Source organism: Cervus elaphus, chromosome 8, assembly GCF_910594005.1.
Source record: "Cervus elaphus chromosome 8, mCerEla1.1, whole genome shotgun sequence".
Taxonomy (NCBI): domain Eukaryota; kingdom Metazoa; phylum Chordata; class Mammalia; order Artiodactyla; family Cervidae; genus Cervus; species Cervus elaphus.
The window spans coordinates 43,943,877-43,970,474 of NC_057822.1; the positions used below are offsets into that span (position 1 = coordinate 43,943,877).

General features: G+C 36.9%; 1 protein-coding gene across 1 annotated transcript in view; it reads left to right on the forward strand.

Moving 5' to 3' along the window:
• Positions 1–607: 607 nt before the first annotated feature.
• Positions 608–26,598, forward strand: part of C2CD6 (C2 calcium dependent domain containing 6) — a 138,742-nt gene continuing 112,751 nt past the window's right edge. Inside the window, exons 1-5 of the mRNA XM_043910394.1 lie at positions 608–864; positions 14,760–14,846; positions 15,395–15,446; positions 16,772–16,917; positions 25,732–25,854. Coding sequence (XP_043766329.1) covers positions 628–864; positions 14,760–14,846; positions 15,395–15,446; positions 16,772–16,917; positions 25,732–25,854 — 645 coding nt within the window. The 5' untranslated portion in view covers positions 608–627. The remainder of the gene's footprint in view (positions 865–14,759; positions 14,847–15,394; positions 15,447–16,771; positions 16,918–25,731; positions 25,855–26,598) is intronic.

Below are 26,598 nucleotides of genomic sequence, written 5' to 3' on the forward strand. Positions count from 1 at the left end.
GTAAACCACTGCAGTCGTCTATGTGAGATACCCTGAATGAGGTGCCGTAAAGAGGAAGAGTAGGGTTCAAAGTATTTAGGATTTGAATTCAAAACTGAAGTTTTAAGATTTTGTGGATATGACATTGCTACACTAAATGTGTTTGGAATATAGACGTCTGAGAAGGAAGATGAATATTAACGTGTTGTGTTATGAATCTATGGGACAGTCGAGTAAAAGTATCCAAGTAGACTGTTAAAAATATAGCCTCTGGAACTCAGGGGATAGTGTTCGGAGGTGTAGGGAGAAGAGAGAGGGTTTGTGAAAATCTATGGCTGATTCATATCAATGTATGACAAAAAAATAAATGAATAAATAAATTTAAAAAAAATAATAAAAATAAACACACACACAAAAAAGAAAAAAAAAAAAAAACAAAACCAAAGGGAGGCTGAAACGGCCTAAGCAAGGGCTTGAAGCTGAAACCAGCACAGCCCCTGCTCCAGCCCCGGGCAGAGGCCGGCCCGAACGTGCAGGTCACGTGGTGCGGGTGCGTGACAGGAAAAGCGCGGGAAAGGCAGGGGGCTGCGCCTGCGCAGTAGCCGGCAGTCGGTTAGTGCGCAGACCTGCCCAGCCGAGGATGGAGGGATGGAGCCGCCCCAAGACATGGCTAAGGTTTCCAACACAGAAGACAATCACAACAGGCGGGTCCATTCCCTGTACGCAGCGCCGTTATTTCAGAGAATTTCCCAAACCCACTTGGAAAACATGCAAGCGAGGGAGTCGGAATTCTCTTCTACAGCCTGGAACGTCCAGGAGCAGGACCAGACCTCTAATCTGTCCAAAGTCGAGTTCAAGGAGAGTCCTGGGTACCGGTTGCTGAATGTAAGTGGGGGTCTGGTGGGTGGAGTCTGTCCCCTGACCCCGGAGAGGGTCAGGCAGGACCAAGGGGTCAGTGTGCCAGTGGGAGGGAGGGAAACCTGCCCTCGTTTGGAGAGTGGTAACACCTGAGGGAGAGTTTTCTTGTGGGGCACTGACAGTTATTTAACTTGTCAGAGCCCTGTTTCATTACTGCCTACCCTGAAGGGTTGTCTGAAGAACTAAAAGAGGTAATAATATAAAATACTTAATGCAGTGTGAAGTAAAGCGTTAATAGATGTTAGCTGCTATCATCACCATCATCATCACTGGGAATTCATTTGTCTAAAGGGCTAAACTCCAGAAACATCAGTTAACTCTCTTTTCAATGCCTGAGGTTCTTATACATGGACCTGTAGGAGCAAAACTGTATCATGTCTGCAAAATGAATTATTGGCGTCCTGTTCTTAATTAGGTAAACTTGTATCTGAAGTGTGTGAAACTCGAGTTTAATTTCCGTTTAGAGAAGGCAGTGGCGACCCACTCCAGTACTGTTGCCTGGAAAATCCCATGGACAGAGGAGCCTGGTGGGCTGCGGTCCATGGGGTCGCTGAGAGTTGAACAGGACTGAGCAACTTCACTTTCACTTTTCACTTTGGTGCATTGAAGAAGGAAATGGCAACCCACTCCAGTGTTCTTGCCTGGAGAATCCCAGAGACGGGGGAGCCTGGTGGGCTGCCATCTATGGGGTTGCACAGGGTTGGACACGACTGAAGTGACTTAGCAGCAGCAGTGGCACTGCCAAAGCATAGGGGAAATGGAAAAGGGGAATCAAACTGAAACTCACATTTTCAAAGTTTGTTAGAGCATTATTAGGAAATTATGCATTCTTTGTTTTTCTTAAGTTATTAAAAAATAGTACAGTATTTATCAGGAAACAATTCGTATACATAAAGATAGTGTTCTATCAGGAAGCAAATGGTACACAAATTTAAGGAATTGAATTTGCCTTCTAGTGATTGTATATCATTTTTATATGTGGATTCCTGATTTATTTGTAATGTGTGGTATGTGGTCTGGATTTAATTTATTCTTTTCCAAAATAGATGTCCCAACACCATTTATTTAAAAAAAAAAAATCTATCTTTGCCCTAGAGTTTTGAGATGCCACCTTTATGCATAAGATTTAAGCTTCCATATACTTTTTTTTTCTGGACTTCTATTCCGTTTGTGTTTATCAATACAAGTGCCAAGACCTTACTCTTTTTTTAAGAAAAGATAAATCCTTTGTTGCAGGAATCTTTAACATGCTAAATGCCTTGTGAATATTCAAGAAGGGAATATGAAATGCAGCATTTCCCAAGTCAATCATATTTAGTAGGCATTTCCCATATATTTCATGACTCTACCTTGGGAAAAGTACTTAAGACCATACTCTTTTATTTGAAGACTTGAAGTATGTTTTGAAGTCTGGTAGGGCTGGTCCCCTCCTCTCTTGTAGTTTTCTTTTCCTGTAACTTCCTGACTATTCTCACTCTTTATAAAAACTTTGTCAACTTGCTTATCTCATAATAAAAGCCTTTTTAAAAACTAAAAATTGCATTAAATTGATAAATTAAGTAGAACTGACATCTTTATGATGTTGGTCTGTCCTATCCAGAGATATTTTTTCATTATTCAACTCTACTTCTGTGTCTTTCAGAAGTGTTTTAAAGTTTTCCTTTTAAGAGTTTTGCCCACTTCTCATTAAGATTATTCCTCAAGTGGGGCTTCTTCTACTTACAGTTCACTTCAGTCGCTCAGTCGTGTCCGACTCTGCAACCCCATGAACTGCAGCACACCAGGTCTCCCTGTCCATCACCAACTCCTGGAGTCCACCCAAACCCGTGTCCATCGAGTCGGTGATGCCATCCAACCATCTCATCCCCTGTCGTCCCCTTCTCCCGCCCTCAATCTTTCCCAGCATCAGGGTCTTTTCCAGTGAGTCAGCTCTTCACATTAGGTGGCCAAAGTATTGGGAGTTTCAGCGTCAACATTAGTCCTTCCAATGAACACCCAGGACTGATCTCCTTTAGGATGGACTGGTTGGATCTCCTTGCAGTCCAAGGGAATCTCAAGAGTCTTCTCCAACACCACAGTTCAAAAGCATCAATTCTTCTGTGCTCAGCTTTCTTTACAGTCCAACTCTCACATCCATACATGACCACTGGAAAAACCATAGCCTTTACTAGACGGACCTTTGTTGGCAAAGTAATGTCTCTGCTTTTTAATATGCCATCTAGGTTGGTCATAACTTTCCTTCCAAAGAGTAAATGTCTTTTAATTTTATGGCTGCAATCACCATCTGCACTGATTTTGGAGCCCAGGAAAATAAAGTCAGCCACTGTTTCCACTGTTTCCCCATCTATCTGCCATGAAGTGATGGGACCAGATGCCATGATCTTAGTTTTCTGAATGTTAAGCTTTAAGCCAACTTTTTCACTCTCCTCTTTCACTTTCATCAAGAGGCTTTTCAGTTCTTCACTTTCTGGCCTAAGGGTGGTGTCATCTGCATATCTGATGTTATTGATATTTCTCTCAGCAATCTTGATTCCAGCTTGTACTTCTTCCAGCCCAGCGTTTCTCATGATGTACTCTGCATAGAAGTTAAATAAGCAGGGTGACAATATACAGCCTTGACATACTCCTTGCTCAATTTGGAACCAGTCTGTTGTTCCGTGTCCATTTCTAACTGTTGCTTCCTGACCTGCATACAGGTTTCTCAAGAAGCAGGTCAGGTGGTCCGATATGCCCATCTCTTTCAGAATTTTCCACAGTTTATTGTGATCCACACAAAGACTTTGGCATAGTCACTAAAGCAGAAATAGATATTTTTCTAGAACTCTCTTGCTTTTTCGATGATCCAATTATTCATCTATTTTAAGGCTGTGGATTTCTGTATGTTAATTTCATGTCCTGCTTCCTTATTGAATTTTTTAAATATTTGAGTTAGTATTATTTTTAATTCTCTAGGTTTTAGATATACTATCAGATCATCTTCAAATAGATACAGTGTTACCTCTTTTCTTTCAATTCTCTTGCCTCTATTTGATTTTTCTTACCTAACTGCTTGGACTAATGCTCCCAGTTAGTAACATGTTGAGTCATAGTAGAGATCGTAGACAACCTTACCTTGTTCCTGATCTTAGTAAATGTTTCCAGTGTTTCCCCATCAAATGAAATATTTGAAGCTTCAAACTTCAAGTCCTGGCTTAATTGCTATTTTTGTCAGTGTTTTAACAGGAAAAGTTGTTGAATTTTGTCAGGGGCCATTTATTAATAAAGATATAGGGAGATAATTGCATAATTTTCCTCCTTATATCATAAGGAGAAATTCATTATTAGTGAATTTCCTATTATTGAACGAACTCATTACATTCCTAGAATTAATCTCACTTGATTATTGCATATTGTTTTCTTTGTGGTATTAGAGTCTGTTTTTATTATTTAGTATCTTCATGTCAATGTTTTTGTTATAATCATCTATTGGAAAAGGCAATGGCAACCCACTCCAGTGTTCCGGCCTGGAGAATCGTGTGAACAGAGGAGCCTGGTGGGCTGCCGTCTGTGGGGTCGCACAGAGCTGGACATGATTGAAGTGCCTTCGCATTCATCCATAGTTTTCTTTATGGGTTTAGGTATCAATGCTATGCTTGCTTTGTAAAAAGAATAAAAAAGTTTTCTTTAATGGTGCCATGGGATACTTAATTTTTGAATTTGGTAGAATTCCCTGTGAAATCATCTGGACTGTTGCTTTTCATTGGTGATAGCTCATTGCTAGCTGTCTCTCTCTCTCTCTCTTTTTTTTTTAATAGAAAGTGGTCTGTTCAAACTGTTTACCACTAACAGCATCAATTTTGTTGAATTGTATTTCCTTAGGAGATCCAGTGCAGCCAAATAAATAAATAAATATTTTTAAAAAAAGAATATATCTTGATTTTGTCAAATACATTTTCTGCATCTAGCTAAGTTATGCCATTTTGTCCTGTATTGGACATATTTACCAATATGACTTATTAATTTAATTTTATTACATTGATTTTTCAGATGAAAAAAATCCCACTTTGTCATGGTGTATGGTTCTTTTTAATATGTTGTTGGATTTAATTTACTAATATCTTGTGAAAGATTTTTGCCTCTGTGTTTGTAAGGAATAATGATTTATTGTTTTTTATCTTTGTGATGCCTGTCTGGCTTTGGTATTGTTAGGTCCATGAATCAAGGCAAATTGGAAGTGGTCAAACAGGAGATGGCAAGAGTGAATGTCGACATTCTAGGAATCAGCAAACTAAAATGGACTGGAATGGGTGAATTTAACTCAGATGACCATTATATCTACTACTGTGGGCAGGAATCCCTTAGAAGCAATGGAGTAGCCATCATAGTCAACAAAAGAGTCCAAACTGCAGTACTTGGATGCAATTTCAAAAATGACAGAATGATCTTTGTTCGTTTCCTAGGCAAACCTTTCAATATCATGGTAATCCAAGCCTATGCCCCAACTAGTAACACTGAAGAAGCTGAAGTGAACGGTTCTATGAAGACCTACAAGACCTTTTAAAACTAACACTCAAAAAAGATGTCCTTTTCATTATAGGGGACTGGAATGCAAAAGTAGGAAGTCAAGAAACACCTGGAGTAACAGGCAAATTTGGCCTTGGAGTACAGAATGAAGCAGGGAAAAGGCTAACAGAGTTTTGCCAAGAGAAAGCACTGGTCATAGCAAACACCCTCTTCCAACAACACAAGAGAAGACTCTACACATGGACATGACCAGATGGTCAATACCAAAATCAGATTGATTATATTCTTTGCAGCCAAAGATGGAGAAGCTCTATACAGTCAGCAAAAACAAGACCAGGAGCTGACTGTGGCTCAGATCATGAACTCCTTATTGCCAAATTCAGACTTAAACTGAAGAAAGTAGGGAAAACCACTAGACCATTCAGGTATGACCTAAATCAAATCCCTTATGACTGTACAGTGGAAGTGAGAAATAGATTTAAGGGACTAGATCTGATAGACAGAGAGCCTGATGAACTATGGACGGAGGTTCATGACATTGTACAGGAGACAGGGATCAAGACCATCCCCATGGAAAAGAAATGAAAAAATGCAAAATGGTTGTCTGAGGAGGCCTTACAAATAGCTGTGAAAAGAAGAGAAGCAAAAAGCATAGGAGAAAAGGAAAGATATTCTCATTTGAATGCAGAGTTCCAAAGAAGAGCAAGGAGAGATAAGAAAGCCTTCCTCAGTGATCAATACAAAGAAATAGAGGAAAACAACAGAATGGGAAAGAGTAGAGATCTCTTCAAGAAAATTAGAGATATCAAGGGAACATTTCAGGCAAAGATGGGTTCGATAAAGGACAGAAATGGTATGGACCTAACAGAAGCAGAAGATATTAAGAAGAGGTGGCAAGAATACACAGGAAAACTGTACAACAAAGATCTTCATGACCCAGATAATCACAATGGTGTGATCACTCACCTAGAGCCGGACATCCTGGAATGTGAAGTCAAGTGGGCCTTAGAAAGCATCACTACGAACAAAGCTAGTGGAGGTGATGTAATTCCAGTTGAGCTATTTCAAATCCTGAAAGATGATGCTGTGAAAGTGCTGCACTCAATATGCCAGCAAATTTGGAAGACTCAGCAGTGGCCACAGGACTGGAAAAGGTCAGCTTTCATTCCAATCCCTAAGAAAGGCAATCCCAAAGAGTGCTCAAACTACCGCACAATTGCACTCATCTCACAAGCTAGTAGAGTAATGCTCAAAATTCTCCAAGCCAGGCTTCAGCAATACATGAACCGTGAACTTCCAGATGTTCAAGCTGGTTTTAGAAGAGGCAGAGGAACCAGAGATCAAATTGCCAATATCTGATGGATCATCGAAAAAACAAGAGAGTTCCAGAAAAACATCTATTTCTGCTTTATTGACTACACTAAAGCCTTTGACTGTGTGGATCACAATAAACTGTGGAAAATTCTGAAAGAGATGGGAATACCAGACCACCTGACCTGCCTCTTGAGAAACCTGTATGCAGGTCAGGAAGCAACAGTTAGAAATGGACACGGAACAACAGACTGGTTCCAAAATAGGAAAAAGAGTACGTCAAGGCTGTATATTGTCACCCTGCTTATTTAACTTATATGCAGAGTACATCATGAGAAACACTGGGCTGGAAGAAGCACAAGCTGGAATCAAGATTGCCAGGAGAAATATCAATAACCTCAGATATGCAGATGACACCACCCTTAGGGCAGAGAGTGAAGAAGAACTGAAAAGCCTCTTGATGAAAGTGAAAGAGCAGAGTGAAAAAGTTGGCTTAAAGCTTAACATTCAGAAAACTAAGATCATGGCATCTGGCCCCATCACCTCATGGGAAATAGATGGGGAGACAGTGGAAACAGTGGCTGACTTTATTTTTTTGGGCTCCAAAATCACTGCGGATGGTGACTGCAGTCATGAAATTAAAAGACACTTACTCCTTGGAAGGAAAGTTATGACCAACCTAGACAGCATATTAAAAAGCAGAGACATTACTTTGTCCACAAAGGTCTGTCTGGTCAAGGCTATTGTTTTTCCAGTGGTCATGTATGGATGTGAGAGTTGGATTGTGAGGAAAGCTGAGCACCAAAAAATTGATGCTTTTGAACTGTGGTGTTGGAGAAGACTCTTGAGATTCCCTTGGACTGCAAGGAGATCCAACCAGTCCATCCTAAAGGAGATCAGTCCTGGGTGTTCATTAGAAGGACTGATGCTGAAGCGGAAACTCCAATACTTTGGCCACCTGATGCGAAGAGTTGACTCACTGGAAAACACCCTGATGCTGGGAGGGATTGGGGGCAGGAAGAGAAGGGGACGACAGAGGATGAGATGGCTGGATGGCATCACCGACTCGATGGGCATGAGTTTGTGTAAATTCTGGGAGTTGGTGATGGACAGGGAGGCCTGGTGTGCTGCAATTCATGGGGTCACAAAGAGTCGGACATGACTGAGTGACTGAACTGAACTGAACTGACCTCATAGCATAACCTGGGATGTGTACTTTCCTCTTTCCTCTTCTTTTTTATTTTCCTTGAGTTTGTTAAGGATTGTTATTATTTCTTAAGTATTTGATAGAATTCACCAGTGAAACAGTTTGGGCCTAAGTTGTTTTTGTTTGGTTTGGTAGGAAGAGCTTCAATTACTAATTTAATTTCTTTAGTTGCTATAAGTCTTCCCAGATATTCTGCTTCAGTTTTGATAATATGTGCCTTGATAGGAATTTTTCCATTTCATCTAAATTTCTGATTGGTTAATATAGTTATATATTAATTGGTTATAAATATAATTGGTTAATATAATTGGTTAATATATTGTTTGAGATTGTAAGTAGTTACCTTATAAGACAATAAACTTTTGCAGATGCAGTGAAGTTAGTATTTGTGATGGAGGCCATTATCCTGGATTATCTGATGGGCCCTATGTGTAATCACAAATGTCCTTATAAGAGAGAGATAGAGGGATATTTGGACACACTCAGAAGAGAAGGCAGTGTGATCACAGAAGTAGAGGTTGGAGTGATGTGACCACAAGCTAAGGAATGCTGGCCTGTTGTCAGAGGCTATAAGTTAGAAGCTATAAGACTGGATTTTTCCTTAAAATTTTGGCCTAGGGGGACTGATATTAACTTCTGGTCTACACAACTGTGAAAAAACAAATTTTTGTTGTTTAGGTCACCAAGTTTGTAGCAATTTGTATAACAGCTACAAGAACTAATACAATGCTATTTCTTTATAATCCTTTTAATTTTGTAAGATCAGTGGTATACCCCTTTCTTTTTTGGTTTTGGTAATTTGTAACCTCTATCTTTTTTCTTCATCAGTATAGCTAAAGATTTGGCAGTTTTGGTGATCTTTTCAAGTGCCTACCTTTAGTTTCATTGATTTTCTGTTTTTTTTAATCTTAATAAATTCTATTCTAACCTTTGTTTTCTTCCTCTTGCTTACTTTGAGTTGAGCTTGCTCTTATTTTTCTAAGTATGTTTAATGCTAATTTTCAGCTGAGTGCTGCTTTAGATGCACTTCATGAATTTTGTGTTGTGTTTTCATTTTTATTTAGCTCATAATATATTCTGACTTCTGTTGTTCTTCTTCTTTGACCCAGAGCTTATTTACGAATGTTTTTAATTCCCAGGATTTGTGTATTAGCCAAATTTCCTTGTGTTCTTATAATTTATTCTGTTGAAGTAGGAGAACATTCTTTGTTTGATTTCAATTCTGCCAAATTTTATTGAAACTGGTTTTATGGGCTAGCATATGGTACATCTTACAGAATGTCGTGTGTGCAGTTAAAGATATGTATTTTGGGGGGTTTTGTTCAATATTTTGTTTGTGATATTCATTCATGCTGTGTGTACATGTAGTTACTCATTTTCCTTGCTTTGTAGTATTCCATTGTATGAACATATCACATTATATTTATCCATTCCATTGTTAATGAATATTTGGGTTGTTTCTAATTTTTGGCTATGGTGAATAATACAGCTGTAACTGTTCTTGTATATGTCTTTTGATACACATATTTTTGTACTCTGTTGGGGATATATCTAGGAATAGAATTTCTGGGTCATTATTATGTATATATTCAACCAAATACCAAATGTTTTTCAAAGAGAATATACCAATTTATATTCCCACTGGCAGCGTGTTAAAGTTCTAGATAATCTCCATCCTTCCATTTCATAGTGCTTGTCTCTTAATGGTTAGGCATCTCAGGGAAGTGTAGTGGTATCTCTTTGTGGTGTTAGCTTTCATTTCCCTGAGGACTAATGAGGGTGAGTTCCCTTCCAAATGATTATGAGTGATCTGATAAACTATTTTGTGAAGTGCTTGTTCCCCATTTTTCTGTTGGATTGTCTTTTTCTTACTAGTTTGTATACGTTTGTGTACACATTCTAGTTATAGGCCCTTTGTCAGTTATACTAAACATGTGGCAAAAATCTTCCAGTCTTATCTTTTCACTTTGCTCTGTGTGTGTGTATGTGTGTGTGTGTGTGTGTGTGTGTGTGTGTGTGTATTCTCAGTGGTGTCTGACTCTCTGTGACCCCATGGACTGCGCTTGCCAGGCTCCTCTGTCCGTGGGATTTTGCTGGCAGTAATACTGCAGTGGGTTGCCATTTCCTCCTCTGGGGATTGGAACCGAGCTTCCTGCATCTCCTACATTGACAGGTGGATTCCTTACCACTGCGCCACCTGGGAAGCCCCTTCACTTTCCTAATGGTGTCATTTAATAAACAGAAGTTATTAAATTTAATGTAGTTTAATGTTTCAAACTTTTTCTTTGTGGTTATTGCTCTGTGTTCTGTTTTAGAAATCTTCTACCTATATCACCTTCTAATTGTATTATGAAAACGTCATAAAAGTCTGTGTTATCTTCTAATCGTTTTTTCTTTCACATGGAGATCTACAATTCACTGATTCTGTGTGTGTACTGTGAGGTATGAGTCAGGTTTTCTATTCTTTTTCTCTCTTTTTTTCCCTTTTGTCCTTCATTCTTTTCTCTTCTTTCCTTTCTCTCTCTCTGCTTTTTCTTCTTTCTCTCTCTTTCTTCTGTGTGGCAATTTCTACTTACTCATTTGAGAGTGTTTTTTTCCCCACTATTCTTTAGTTCTGTCTTTGTCACAAGTGAAGTTTGCATAAATGTTTGTTTCCAGACTCTCTAATGAGTTTCTTTGGTGCATTTGTCTATTGTTATGCTAATGGTAATCCCATTCTTCAAGGGCTTCCCTTGTGGCTCAGCTGATGACGAATACACCCGCAATGCCAGAGACCTGGGTCCGATCCCTGGGTGGGGAAGATCCCCTGGAGAAGGGAAAGGTTACCCACTCCAGTATTCTGGCCTGGAGAATTCCATGGACTGTACAGTCCATGCAGTCTCAAAGAGTTGGACACGACTGAGCAAATTTCACTTCACTTCACTTCATGCTAATGCTGTTAGACATTAAGAAATAATGTCTTTATTTAATTTTTAAGTATGTTATCCTGTTTTACTTCAAGATTGTCTTGGAAAAGCTCATCAGTTTCCACAGGAATACTTGTTGGAACTTTGATTTTGATTGCATGAAACTATAGCTCAATTTGAGGAAATGAATTACATATATTTATGTAGATATATATAATATAAATATAAAATAATAGCTAATGTTTATATGTAGATATGTATATTTACATATAAGCATGTATAAATATATATAACATTATACTTATGTATAATATATACATATTATGTAATATAAATTTATATATATATATATACATATAATATATAAAATACAACTTCTTTATGCTTTTACACTTATTTATTTTGTCTAGGCTCCTCTTCCCCTAGTCTTTAATTTTTTACTTCTTCAGACCCGCTTGAAATATTGTCACCTCCTTCGCTAACACTCTTTCTCCTCACTCCCCTTATCTGCCCTGTGTTTATGCAATGGTTTATAGGCATCCTGAATGGGGCTTGGTACCGGAATCATAACCCTTGCTTCTCTTTAGCTCCAGAGTTGTGACCGTTAGTACTTTCAGAAAAGTGGACAACCAAATAGGGAACTAAGTATAACCTTCATCCGAGGCATTCTGGTGATGAATCACAGTTGAAAACTATTATGGAATTCTTACCTCCATATCATATTGAAGGCAGTGGGCCTATCAGATGGAGAAGGTGAAGTACTTCATTCTGAGCAGACTGTGCTGAGGTGGGCATACACGTGGGAACTGGCAGCTTCAAACCTCCAGAAAGATAGATACAGGCATCTAAATGTGACTTCTTAGCAGTATTCTCCAAATTTCTTTGACTGCACAATATTATCAATAAAAATATGTGAACATCTTTAACCAATATTTTGGATATTTATTTATACATTATAAAATGTAATGCAATTTACTTTGTAGATTCTACAATATACAAAAATTAAAAATTATAAATAAGCAATATTTCTAAAACTGATTTTTAGTTCATTTTGTTTATTAGTGGTACAGAACTCAATAAGTATCGCTATTTTTGAAAAACATGATTTAATACTTAGTGATGTAGTGGTTTGAAGGTCTGGTTTAAGGCGAATTTATTTCAGTATTCGGTTTTTAATGCTGTTATATTTAGAAAAGAGCTTTAAATATTTGAAATTCCAACTGGAAGCACTGCTTTTTCATTGAACCTGTTAAATCACAATACTCATTTTTTCATTTCTGCCATGTTATTCAAAGTCTTTAGCTCACATATTTTGCATAAAATGTTACTTCTCTGATTAATTAGTTCTGGTAAACTCTGGGGAGGGCTTTCATTTTTTTACATTTAAAAGGAAAAATGTTCTCTTAAGCTGCTGGTGGGCTTCCGTGGTAGTTCAGCTGGTAAAGATCTGGAGAATCCTCATGGACAGAGGAACCCATGGGGTCGCAAAGAGTCGGACACGACTGAGTGTCTAAGCACAGCACACAGCATACAACCTGCCGCAGCTCTTCATTTGTGAATGTTTTAGACAAAAGTGTTTCTAAATTTTTAAAGTGTGATACTATGAGCTTCTAGGGTGCTCATAGCACATTTGCATACACATAAAGAAACATTAGAAGGAAATATTTCCGGTAGTTTTTAAAATGTTCTCATCTTAATGTGAATTTATTTCAAAAAGATAGTTTTTTCATACTCATTAACATGCCACCACCTTACTCTGAAAGGACAGATTAAGAAGTATATATTTTAAAATATTTGCTAATTTGTGTACTACTGACAGCCATCAAAGAAAAGTTTAGCAAGTTGAAACATTTCTTTTTGTAAAACCAAAGTGTATGATGCATCTTTTATGTTTACCAACTTTTTAAAAGGGCTTTGCCATGAAATTTCTTGTGATCAATGTTTAGCTATTTGCAAAGTAGACTAAATATTCTACTACTCAAGGTAATGTAATTGATTGACCTACTTAACTAGCAAATGCAATACCTGAACTGTTTTAAAGAATTCCATGCACCTGTAGCTTGTACAATAAATGACAATATCTGACCAATCGAATAAATTATTGTTTTTCCATGTATAAGATATGTGCAGAGAATGAGTAAAGATAAACTCCCTCTTCTCAGCATTTGTTTTTCTTATAGTGAAACTGTCCTTGTTTTTTTACTTGTCTTCAGCACTGGCCTGAACTTCTCAAGGGCAGGAACATTTCAAGCTGAAATCAGCATAATGCCAGGCATATAATCCTGCCAGTATACTAGTGAATGCTAATTGATGTAAGGATAGTGAGGTTGCCATTAGCACTAGGAGGGGGAAGATGCTAGGAAAAGGTAAACCTGTAGGCTGGTGGGTTTTCAAAGAAAACTGTTGAATGGGGGAGAGTGGTCCCGAAAGGCCGTTGGAAACAAAGTGCAGAGTGATGTAAGTGAATGCAGAGGCTTTTAAATAGAAGTGCCAGGAGGGACTTCTGTTCAAGGTGGGGCCAAAGGCGGCAGAGAGAAAAGGCAAGTGGAATTAATTGGAATTAAAATTCTCCACAGGTTCAGGAGAAATTCTTTGTGGTGTCAGAGGCTTTATGAGACTAGTCTTTAGAAGTTTTGTTCAAGGTTCTAAATAGAATTTTGGCAAAGAGTTGTTTTGCTCATGCTGCTGCCATTGAAGAGAGCTCTGCTCATATGAGGAAGGAAAAGTAAAAAAGATAATAAAATGAGGGATTGTTAAGTAAAATGCCAGATTCTTAAGGCTAAATTGAGTATTAGTATTCTAAAGAAGTTTTTCCTAATTATTTTGTAGTTATTAAGATGCATTTTCAAACTAGACTTCCATAAGAAGATCATTAAAACTTTAGAAAGTATGAGGTTCCATATTAAATACACATAGACTGTACACAGATTGATATTTTTGTAACAGTACAGTAATTGTCATTAAGTTAGCTTAACCTGTGAATTAATCACATATAAAAAGCACATTAAACCAGTCAGATGCAACAATAACAAAATGATCCAAGATATATTAAAAAAAAAGTTTTCAGTACACCTCAAGTGTTTGTTCTGTCCTTTAAAACAAAATTTTCAACATAACTAAGGATTTATGCATATTATAAGAGTTAGACAAGTAATTCTTAAAAGACACATAACAACAAAGCTTTTGGGAAATTTTTCCTTATAGATAAGACCATGTTGATTCAAGTTCAGCAATGGTTGAGAGTAAATATAATTCTCTTTTTTAGGTTAGATTTTTAAAAGACCATTTGTTCACTATTCCCCTAACCTTTCCCCTCTTTCCCCTTCCCATCCCTTGCTCTTTACTTTCAAAATCTATATTAAAGTGTCTTGTAATTTTTAAATGCTAACCATTATGTGTAGTGACTGGAGCTTTTAAACACAAAGTTAAATATCAACCTACAGATATTTGATTGAGTTATTCTGGATGAAATCACACAATCAAAAACCAAAAGCCATCTATTTATTAGTCTTTTCCAGGGTACCTACTATTCCAAAGGATGTAATTGCAGTCCCTGCAGTGGCTGATAACTGAAGGAATATTGGAATAATTTGCACCAGGATTACTGCTGTTTGTGAAATACAGGATCTAGTCCATATTAGACTGAGATGATCATTTTTTGTTCACAAAGAGAACTCACTGTTCATGCTATTATGTACTTCTCTCCTGTCTCACAATTACCTTAATGATTTTACATTTAAATGTACACATTTTGTTTCTCTGCTAACATAATAATAAACTTGGGGGTAGAGATGAGTTTTCAAGTCATAGAATATATAAGACTAAAATATATAGTATCTGATACTAGACACTCATGAAATATTTGTTGAGAAGTGGTATTTTATCTAATTATATTCTTCTTTGCCTTCTAAAGTCTCAACTTATTTACATTGTAGATGCTGAGAAAAACTCTTAAACGGTCTGGAAATAAAGAACAAGAAGTAACACATGGGACACCAAGTTTGGTGCCATTTGGGGATGTGGTATGTATGACTAAATCTCGATAAACCCATATAAATTATTTCTTATTTCATATGAAGACAATTTAATGTTTATTGCATGGTATCAAAAAGCATGAATAGAAAATGGCTATCTCTGATAACCATATTCATGAATTTTTCATTTTTATGAGTCAGATAAGCATTCTAATAATCACTGAAATTATGGAAAACATTCTGATTCGCAGAAAAACTGTTATCTGTACTAGGGATTCCCAAGATGTTATGTTTTATCAGTCCTTACCTAATGTAAAATGAAAATGATTCAGACAGTGACAGCTGTATTGAAGTTAATAAATGAACCATTTTTGGCTTTGTATTCTTGTTTATTTTAGGTTTACTTTGAACAAATCTTGCCTATTTTTCTTCTGTATTTCTGCTTTATATCTTTGACTAGATATTACTAATAAAAATTTCTAATGAGAAAAACTAACAAAGTAAAACTTTAAAAAATATAGTTTGGTGACAGTAAAATGAAAGAAAAATTAACTTTAAAAAATTCATTCTCTGTGTTTTTATTTTGATTGTTATAGGTCGGCTGCCTGGCCATTCATGTAAGAAACTGCAAACATTTTACGCCTAAGAGTATCCTTTCTTTTGATTTAACGATCATACTATGATCATATGTCACTGTTTCAGTTATATATTGCTGCCTTACAAAACACTCAAAGACTCAGTAGCTTAAAACATTAACCACTTTACTACCAATCATTATCTGTGCATTCACTAAGTGGTTCTTCTGCTTCATACTTTCACAGCTGGGGCTGTAGTTCAAAAGGGCTGGTATGTCCAAAAGAACTCATTTACATGTCTGGTGCCTTAATGAGAATGCCTGAAAGACTGGACTTAGCTGAGAGATTGGACCTTTCTTCCCCTGTAGTCCCAGGGCCTTGTCTTTCATCATTAATTTTTTTCTGCATTAGTTTTTATTTTAAAATGTTAAAATACTATCTTGATTACTGAAGTTTCTGGTGTCCAGTTAACTTTGTACCCTGGGTAGCGCCTCTCTCAGCTCATCCTAGTCTCAGCCATGGTCATGTCCATTGCATGTTAAAACAGTCACAGGACTAGGCCAGATTCAAGAGCAGAGGGAAATACTAAGTTCACTGTTTGAGGTGGGGAGTGACAAAAGATTTTTAACTATCTGTAATCCACCTCAATCATCATGTAAGTTTAAGAAAAAATATTTATCTTCTTGGATGATAGTACTAATTTATTTCTATGCGTCTCTTAAACATTGTTTAAGGAATTTATTTTTCTCGGTGACTTTAAGTTGAATGCTTATTGTTGGATTATTGTGGCATAAAACCAGCCTCATTATGAAGGCTTGATGGTTCATTTTTATATAAAGTGAGTTATTGAAGAGAATTCTATATAAGCAGAGTTTTAAAGATAAATCATAAAAACAAAATTGTTTTAATTCATGGAGTGCTATGAAAGATAAAATACTGACCAATATAGTATATGTGAAGTAGATAGTAAAGTGAATTACAAGGTAGAGTGCTGCTTTAAATTTTGTTGTCCTAAAATTAAGAATAGATTATTCTGAATTATACTTTTTGAATTTTCACATAATTATTAGAAAAAATTTTCAAGTATGTGTTGTGAGTGTTTGGTTACCTTAAAAATAATATATAGGAAAATTTTCAAAATAATTATAATGAAAATGTGAGGATAAAAATATGAGAAGTAATCTAATGAAGAATCAACTGTCTTTTCCTGATTGTGCCTACCGCCAACAGGCAAAAATACTATTTTAAAAGGCTTTCCTTTTTGCTTAATATGCTCTATAACTTCTTTCTTTATTTGATTGAGTCTTAGGTTTTGGCCTGAATTGTTTAATGGGTTAATTTTACAATGTGTTACTGTTCAGTCACAATGAAATTTGCTTCCTAAATATGTATTTTCAGTCATTTCCCAGCATTACAGTAATTTGTTCATTCGCATCTCTATTAACAATGTGGTGAAATGTACAAAAACTTGTAGCTTGCTATCCCAAAACACTGAAAAGGACTTTATGATTACATTTGATGAAGTGAAGTATTTTTCTGTACAGGTAACGTTAAATTTCTCTTCTAGAAAAAATAATGTATTTTTTATAATTTGAAATAGTCTACACTAATATGTTTTTTCCTCAGGGGATAGGAAAAAAAACAAAAACAGTGTTTTTTTATTTGATATTTTACAGTATTTATTTCTATATTATGGGCTATAATGATGTTTTTGCAGCTTACTGTAAAGTATATAATTGCGGTGTTCTTCTCTGAGAGCTTGTTGTTGGTGATTCTCAGTGTTTATCACACATGCATACATTCTTCTCTATCTCACTCTTCCCTCCCCATCTGCCCTCTTCCACCTGTCTTAGTCAGGGTGGGCTATTATAGCAAATTGCCACAGACTGGACGGCTTAAACAGCAGACCTTTATTTCTTGCTTTTCTGGAAGGTAGGAAGTTCCTTAGAAGGACACTAATCAGAATTCACAAGGGCTCCAACTCTCATGACCTAGTTACCTCCCAAACACGCCATGAACAAATGCCATTGCATTGGAGCTTTAGGCTATTGCTTGACTTTTGAGAGACCCAAGCGTCCAGTCCATACACACCTGTTTTTCATCTCCTTTTCCCTTACCTCTCTGCTTTCTTCTTGTGTAGACTCTCCCTCTTTCCTTTTGCATGGATTAGCTTGTTAGTCTATATAACCCTTTGCTATATACTCTTATATATACTCTTATTATCATCTTTGTTTTGCAGATGAAGAAATAGGTACTGTATGGTTTAAAGAAATTTCTTAAGGTCGTATAACTAGTAATTGGTGGAGCTGAGAATGCAGTCAGTCTGGCTTCAGCTGGCTTCATTAGACCATCTCCCACCAGGGCTCACTCAGCTGAGTTTACTTCTGTTTACAGTTAAGCTTCCTAGAATCCTAAATGTATCTCAGAGTTGTCTTTAAAATGAGAGATACATCAAGGGTGAAACAGATCACCAGCCCAGGTTGGATGCATGAGACGGGTGCTCAGGGCTGGTGCACTGGGAAGAGCCAGAGGGATGGGATGGAGAGGGAGGCGGGAGGGGGGATCGGGAAGGGGAACACATGTAAATCCATGGCTGATTCATGTCAATGTATGGCAAAAACCACTACAATATTGTCAAGTAATTAGCCTCCAACGAATAAAAATAAATGGAAAAATAAAAAAAATAAAATGAGAGATACTATTTCATTTAGCTGCAGGATTCCTTGATTAGTCCAATTGTTTCCTGATAGTTTTATTACATCAGTTGAATTTTAGTGAAATCCTAAAACATTTTCTCTGTGTTCTATATATGTATATATATGTGTGTGTGTGTTTGTGTACATATGTGTGTGTTTATATATATTTCAAACTTCATTTTGCTTAAGTGTTGAGTATTGAAAATACTTCTTTAAACATGTGTTTAAAAAAGCATTATTTTCCTAGGTTCAATCCATATTATTTCTTTTACTTTGCAAATAATTTTCCTATGCTTTATTTCCAAGTTTTCAGGAATTTTGTAGATATATGTTCATTTAAATAAAGCTTGCAAGTAATACTGGAAAAAATATAAATTAATAGGGTGCTTATTTTCATTAGAAAATCAAAATATTTTTCCTATGTTTATTTTAATAGGAGCTATTAGTTTGATTATAATAAGAGGAGGGTTTTAGTGGAACTCTAATGGAAAATTTTGGAATTATCTAGTAATATTAACATAGAAAATTGGACAAGCAAACAAAGAAATGTAAAAAAAAAGCAAGACATTAATTCCAGGGAAATTAAAAAAATGATACAGGCCTAGAAACATAATCATTGTAGGTGTATTATTAAATCCTAAAAATAGTTACATATACATAATATAAACACTAAGTATTAGTCTAACAAAGAAGTATGAAATATATTGGAGGACTAATGGGAAAAGAAATGTGAAAATTGTGGGACAAGGCTACTGACAGCTCCTGTTTTTCTTCCACAATAAGCAGTCAATAGATTGTATCTATATGACCTCAGTGTTCATAGTAGCATTATTTATAGTGCCAAGATATGGAAGCAACCTAAGTGTCCATCAACAGATAAATGGAAATAGAAGATAGAATACATACATATATACACAATGGAATACTCCTCAGCCATGAAAAGAATGAAATTTTACCATTTACAGCAACATGGATGGACTTGGAGGGCATTATGCCAAGTGAAACAAGTCAGAGAGAGAGACAAATACTGTATGATATCACTTATATGTGGCATCGAAAATATACAGCAGATTGGTGAATATAAGAAAAAAGAAGATTCACAGATACAGAGAAGACAAAAATAATGGTTACCAGTGGGGAGATGGAAGGAGGAGGAGCAAAATAGAGATGGAGAATTAAAAGGTACCAACTATTAGGTATAAAATAATATGTTGTTCTCCAGCACGCAGGAACATAGCCCTGAGCGTCAACTTACAGGCTGCCATAGTCACACCTAACACATAGATCCATCTCAAAACTCATTACTGGGCACTCCATTGCACTCCAGAGAGAAGAAATCCAGTTCCACGCACCAGAACACTGACGCAAGCTTCCCTAACCAGGAAACCTTGACAAGCCAATGGTCCAACCCCACCCACTGGGTGAAACCGCCACAATAAAAAGGAACCACAGACCTCCAGAATACAGAAGGCCCACTCCAGACACAGCAATCTAAACAAGATGAAAAGGCAGAGAAATACCCAACAGGTAAAGGAACATGAAAAATGCCCACCAAATCAAACAAAAGAGGAGGAGATAGGGAATCTACCTGAAAAAGAATTTAGAATAGTGATAATAAAAATGATCCAAAATCTTGAAAACAAAATGGAGTTACAGATAAATAGCCTGGAGACAAAGATTGAGAAGATGCAAGAAATGTTTAATAAAGTCCTAGAAGAAATAAAAAAGAGTCAATTAAAAATGAATAATGCAATAAATGAGATCAAAAACACTCTGGAGGGAACCAAGAGTAGAATAACAGAGACAGAAGATAGGATAAGTGAGGTAGAAGATAAAATGATGAAAATAAATGAAGCAGAAAGGAAAAAAGAAAAAAGAATCAAAAGAAATGAGGAAAACCTCAGGGACCTCTAGGACAATGTGAAACGCCCCAACATTCGAATCATAGGAGTCCCAGAAGAAGAAGACAAAAAGAAAGGCCATGAGAAAATACTCGAGAAGATAATAGCTGAAAACTTCCCTAAAATGGGGAAGGAAATAGTTACACAGGTCCGAGAAACCCAGAGAGTCCCAAACAGGATAAACCCAAGGCGAAACACCCCAAGACACATATTAATCAAATTAACAAAGATCAAACACAAAGAACAAATATTAAAAGCAGCAAGGGAGAAACAACAAATAACACACAAAGGGATTCCCATAAGGATAACAGCTGATCTATCAATAGAAACCCTCCAGGCCAGAAGGGAATGGCAGGACATACTTCAAGTAATGAAAGAGAATAACCTACAACCTAGATTACTGTACCCAGCAAGGATCTCATTCAGATATGAAGGAGAATTCAAAAGCTTTATAGACAAGCAAAAGCTGAGAGAATTCAGCACCACCAAACCAGCTCTTCAACAAATGCTAAAGGATCTTCTCTAGACAGGAAACACAGAAGGAGGTTGTATAAACGTGAACCCAAAACAACAAAGTAAATGGCAACAGGACCATACCTATCAATAATTACCCTAAATGTAAATGGGTTGAATGCCCCAACCAAGAGACAAAGACTGGCTGAATGGATACAAAACAAGACCCCTACATATGCTGTCTACAAGAGACCCACCTCAAAACAAGGGACACATACAGACTAAAAGTGAAGGGCTGGAAAAAAATATTTCACGCAAATGGAGACCAAAAGAAAGCAGGAGTCACAATACTCATATCAGATAAAATATACTTTCAAATAAAGGCTGTGAAAAGAGACAAAGAAGGACACTACATAATGATCAAAGGATCAATCCAAGAAGAAGATATAACAATTATAAATATATATGCACCCAACATAGGAGCACTACAATGTGTAAGGCAAACGCTAACAAGTATGAAAGAGGAAATTAATAGCAACACAATAATAGTGGGAGACTTTAATACGCCACTCACAACTATGGATAGATCAACTAGCCAGAATATTAACATGGAAACACAAACTTTAAATGACACAATGGACCAGCTAGACCTAATTGATACCTATAGGACATTTCACCCCAAAACAATCAACCTCACCTTTTTCTCAAGTGCACACAGAACCTTCTACAGAATAGATCACATCCTGGGCCATAAATCTAGCCTTGGTAAATTCAAAAAAATTGAAATCATTCCAGTCATCTTTTCTGACCACAGTGTGGTAAGATTAGATCTCAATTACAGGAAAAAAATTGTTAAAAATTCAAACATATGGAGGCTAAATAACACGCTTCTGAATAACCAACAAATCATAGAAGAAATCAAAAAAGAAATCAAAATATGCATAGAAATGAATGAAAATGAAAACACAACAACCCCAAACCTATGGGACACTGTAAAAGCAGTGCTAAGGGGAAGGTTCATAGTATTACAGGCTTACCTCAAGAAACAAGAAAAAAGTCAAATAAATAACTCTACACCTAAAGGAACTAGAGAAGGAAGAAATGAAGAACCTCAGGGTTAGTAGAAGGAAATATCTTAAAAATTAGGGCACAAATAAATGCAAAAGAAACAAAAGAGACCATAGCAAAAATCAACAAAGCTAAAAGCTGTTTTTTTGCAAAAATAAACAAAATTGACAAACCGTTAGCAAGGCTCATTAAGAAACAAAGGGAGAAGAACCAAATTAACAAAATTAGAAATGAAAATGGAGAGATCACAATAGACAACACTGAAATACAAAGGATCATAAGAGACTACTACCAGCAGCTCTATGCCAATAAAATGGACAACTTGGAAGAAATGGACAAATTCTTAGAAAAGTATAACTTTCCAAAACTGAACCAGGAAGAAATAGAAGATCTTAACAAACCCATCACAAGCAAGGAAGTCGAAAGTGTAATCAGAAATCTTCCAGCAAACAAAAGCCCAGGACCAGATGGCTTCACAGCTGAATTCTACCAAAAATTTAGAGAAGAGCTAACACCTATCTTACTCAAACTCTTCCAGAAAATTGCAGAAGAAGGTAAACTTCCAAATTCATTCTATGAGGCCACCATCACCCTAGTACCAAAACCAGACAAAGATGCCACAAAAAAAGAAAACTACAGGCCAATATCACTGATGAACATAGATGAAAAAATCCTTAACAAAATTCTAGCAAACAGAATCCAACAACATATTAAAAAAATCATACACCATGACCAAGTGGGCTTTATCCCAGGAATGCAAGGATTCTTTAATATCCGCAAATCAATCAATGTAATACACCACATTAACAAATTGAAAGATAAAAACCATATGATTATCTCAGTAGATGCAGAGAAAGCCTTTGACAAAATTCAACACCCATTTATGATTAAAATTCTCCAGAAAACAGGAGTATAAGGAACATACCTCAACATAATAAAAGCTATATATGACAAACTGACAGCAAGCATTACCCTCAATGGTGAAAAATTGAAAGCATTTCCCCTACAATCAGGAACAAGACAAGGGTGCCCACTCTCACCACTACTATTCAACATAGTTTTGGAAGTTTTGTCCACAGCAATCAGAGCAGAAAAAGAAGTAAAAGGAATCCAGATAGGAAAAGAAGTGAAACTCTCGCTGTTTGCAGATGACATGATCCTGTACATAGAAAACCTTAAAGACTCTACCAGAAAATTACTAGAGCTAATCAATGAATAGAGTAAAGTTGCAGGATATAAAATTAACAGACAGAAATCCCTTGCATTCCTATACACTAATAATGAGAAAACAGAAAGAGAAATTAAGGAAACAATACAATTCACCATTGCAACAAAAAGAATAAAATACTTAGGAGTATATCTACCTAAAGAAACAAAAGACCTATACATAGAAAACTATAAAACACTGATGAAAGAAATCAAAGAGGACACAAACAGATGGAGAAATATACCGTGTTCATGGATTGGAACAATCAATATTGTCAAAATGGCTATTCTACCCAAAGCAACCTATAGATTCAATGCAATCCCTATTAAGCTACCAATGGTATTTTTCACAGAACTAGAACAAATAATTTCACAATTTGTATGGAAATACAAAAAACCTTGAATAGCCAAAGTAATCTTGAGAAAGAAGAAAAGAACTGGAGGACTCAACCTGCCTGACTTCAGGCTCTACTACAAAGCCACAGTCATCAAGACAGTATGGTACTGGCACAAAGACAGAAATATAGATCAATGGAACAGAATAGAAAGCCCAGAGATAAATCCACGAACCTATGTACACCTTATCTTCGACAAAGGAGGCAAGGATACACAATGGAAAAAAGAAAACCTCTTTAACAAGTGGTGCTGGGAAAACTGGTCAACCACTTGTAAAAGAATGAAACTAGAACACTTTCTAACACCATACACAAAAATAAACTCAAAATGGATTAAAGATCTAAATGTAAGACCAGAAACTATAAAACTCCTACAGGAGAACAGAGGCAAAACACTCTCTGACATAAATCACAGCAGGATCCTCTATGACCCACCTCCCAGAATATTGGAAATAAAAGCAAAAATAAACAAATGGGACCTAAAGAAACTTAAAAGCTTATACACAACAAAGGAAACTATAAGCAAGGTGAAAAGACAGCCTTCAGAATGGGAGAAAATAATAGCAAATGAAGCAACAAAGGATTAATCTCAAAAATATACAAGCAACTCCTGTAGCTCAATTCCAGAAAAATAAATGACCCAATCAAAAAATGGGCCAAAGAACTAAACAAACATTTCTCCAAGAAGACACACAGATGGCTAACAAACACATGAAAAGATGCTCAACATCACTCATCATCAGAGTAATGCAAATCAAAACCACAATGAGGTACCATTACACACCAGTCAGGATGGCTGGTATCCAAAAATCTACAAGCAATAAATTCTGGAGAGGGTGTGGAGAAAAGGGAACCCTCTTACACTGTTGGTGGGAATGCAAACTAGTACAGCCACTATGGAGAACAGTGTGGAGATTTCTTAAAAAACTGGAAATAAAACTGCCATATGACCCAGCAATACCACTTCTGGGCATACACACCGAGGAAACCAGATCTGAAAGAGACACGTGCACCCCAGTGTTCATCGCAGCACTGTTTATAATAGCCAGAACATGGAAGCAACCTAGATGCCCATCAATAGATGAATGGATAAGCAAGCTGTGGTACATATACACCATGGAATATTACTCAGCCATTAAAAAGAATTCATTTGAATCAGTTCTAATGAGATGGATGAAACTGGAGCCTATTATGCAGAGTGAAGTAAGCCAGAAAGATAAAGAACATTACAGCATACTAACACATATATATGGAATTTAAAAAGATGGTAACGATAACCCTATATGCAAAACAGAAAAAGAGACACAGATGTACAGAACAGACTTTTGGACTCTGTGGGAGAAGGCGAGGGTGGGATGTTTCAAGAGAACAGCATCAAAACATGTATATTATCTATAGTGAAACAGATCACCAACCCAGGTTGGATGCATGAGACAAATGCTCGGGCCTGGTGCACTGGGAAGACTCAGAGGGTTTGGGTAGAGAGGGAGGTGGGAGGGGGGATCAGGATGGGGAACACATGTAAATCCATGGCTGATTCATGTCAATGTATGACAAACCCCACTACAATATTGTAAAGTAATTAGCCTCCAACTAATAAATGAAAAAAAAAATGTTGTATATATATTGTGTATATTGTACACATGGAGAAGACAGCAGATATTTTATAGAACTATAAATGAAGGACAACCCTTAAAAATTATGAATCACTATATTGTACACCTGTACTTTATATATTACACATCTGAGACTTCCTGGTGGTCCAGTGGTTAAAAATACACCTGCCAGTGCAGGATCAAACATGTGTTTGATCCGTGGTCTGAGAAGATCCTACGTGCTCATGTAGCAGCTGAGCCCATGTACCGCAGCTGTTGAAGCCCGCGCACCTAGAGCCCATGCTCTGCAACAAGAGAAGCAGCCACTGCTGCTTCTGCAGCGGGAAGCCCTCACACTACAACTAGCGAGTAACCTGTGCTCTCCTCAACTAGAGAATGGCCTCATGCAGCAGTGAAGACCCAGCCAAAATAAATAAATAAATGTTTGCTGCTGTTTGCAGCAACATGGATGGATTTTGAGGGCACTATGCTAAGTAAAACAAGTCAGGGAAAGACAAACACTGTGTTATCATTTATATGTGCAGTCCAAAAAAATGAGGGAATTCCATGATGGCCAAGTGGTTAGAACCCTGTGCTTTCACTGCCCAGGGTGTGGATTCAACCTCTGATCAGGGAACTAAGATCTTACAAGCCAGGTAGCACAGCCGGAAAAAAAAAGGGAAATGAACTCATAGAGAACTGATTGGTGGTTGCTAGAGGTGGGGTTTGGGGGTGAGCAAAAGGAATGAAGGTAATCAAAAGGTGCAAACTTCCAGTTATTAGATGACTAAGTCCTTGGGATCTGATGAATAGGATGGTGACGATAGTTAACAACATGTCTGCTCAGTCGCTCAGTCGTGCCAACTGTTTGCAACCCCATGGGTCTGTAAGGCGCCAGTCTCCTCTGTCCATGGTACTTGAAATGGGTGTTTCAAAATATGGGTGCTTCAAAAAGTATATCTTATGGGTGTTTTTATTCAGAAATTATGTCTGAAATTCAGACTGAAAATGTATTGCTTCTTTTCATATGTATTTTGTGTTAAGGTTCCCAGACGTCAAGATGATGAGAAGAATAATATTCACTTAGAACTAATGCAACATGACAGTACAAAAAAGTATCTTCTTTTGTTAGGGAGTGTTCAGGTACATCTTTATGAAGTAATTCAGGTATGTATCAAATCATTTTTTTACCTTGGTATCACATTGTCCAGTTGGTGTTTATTTTCGAGATTTATCTGTATTTAATGGACTCCTTTTGCTTATTATCCGTCTTATGTGCTTAGTAAATTCATGTGTGTAGTAAACAATATTTCCCTCTGGCTCAAAAAAAAAAAAAGTTAGTTTGTAACAGCATAATGTTTTTTAAATTTTATTTCCTGGAGGGCAATAAGTAAGTGAAAGTTGTTCAGTTGTGTCCGACTCTTTGTGACCCCATGGACTGTAGCCTGCCAGACTCTTATATCCTTGGGGATTCTCCAGGCAAAAATACTGGAATGGGTAGCCATTCCTTTCTCCAGGGGATCTTCCCCACCCAGGGATCAAACCTGGGTCTCAGGCATTGCAGGCAAATTCCTTACCATCTGAGCCACCAGGGAAGCCTCAAAGGATAATGATACAACCTAAAAGACTAAGCACGTTTTTTGTTTGTTTTATTTTGTTTTCTGAAATGTTTCAAAACAAGACTCAGACCACAAACTCTCTTAACTGTCAGTTCCAGTTTCAGCTCAGTTCTTTTTTTCCCTAACTTATTTATTTTTTATTGAAGGATAATTACTTTACAGAATTCTGTTGTTTTCTGTCAAACCTCAACATGAATCAGCCATAGGTATACCTACATCCCCTCCCTTTTGAACCTCCCTCCCGTCTGCCTGCCCATCCCACCTCTCTAGGTTGATACAGAGCCCCTGTTTG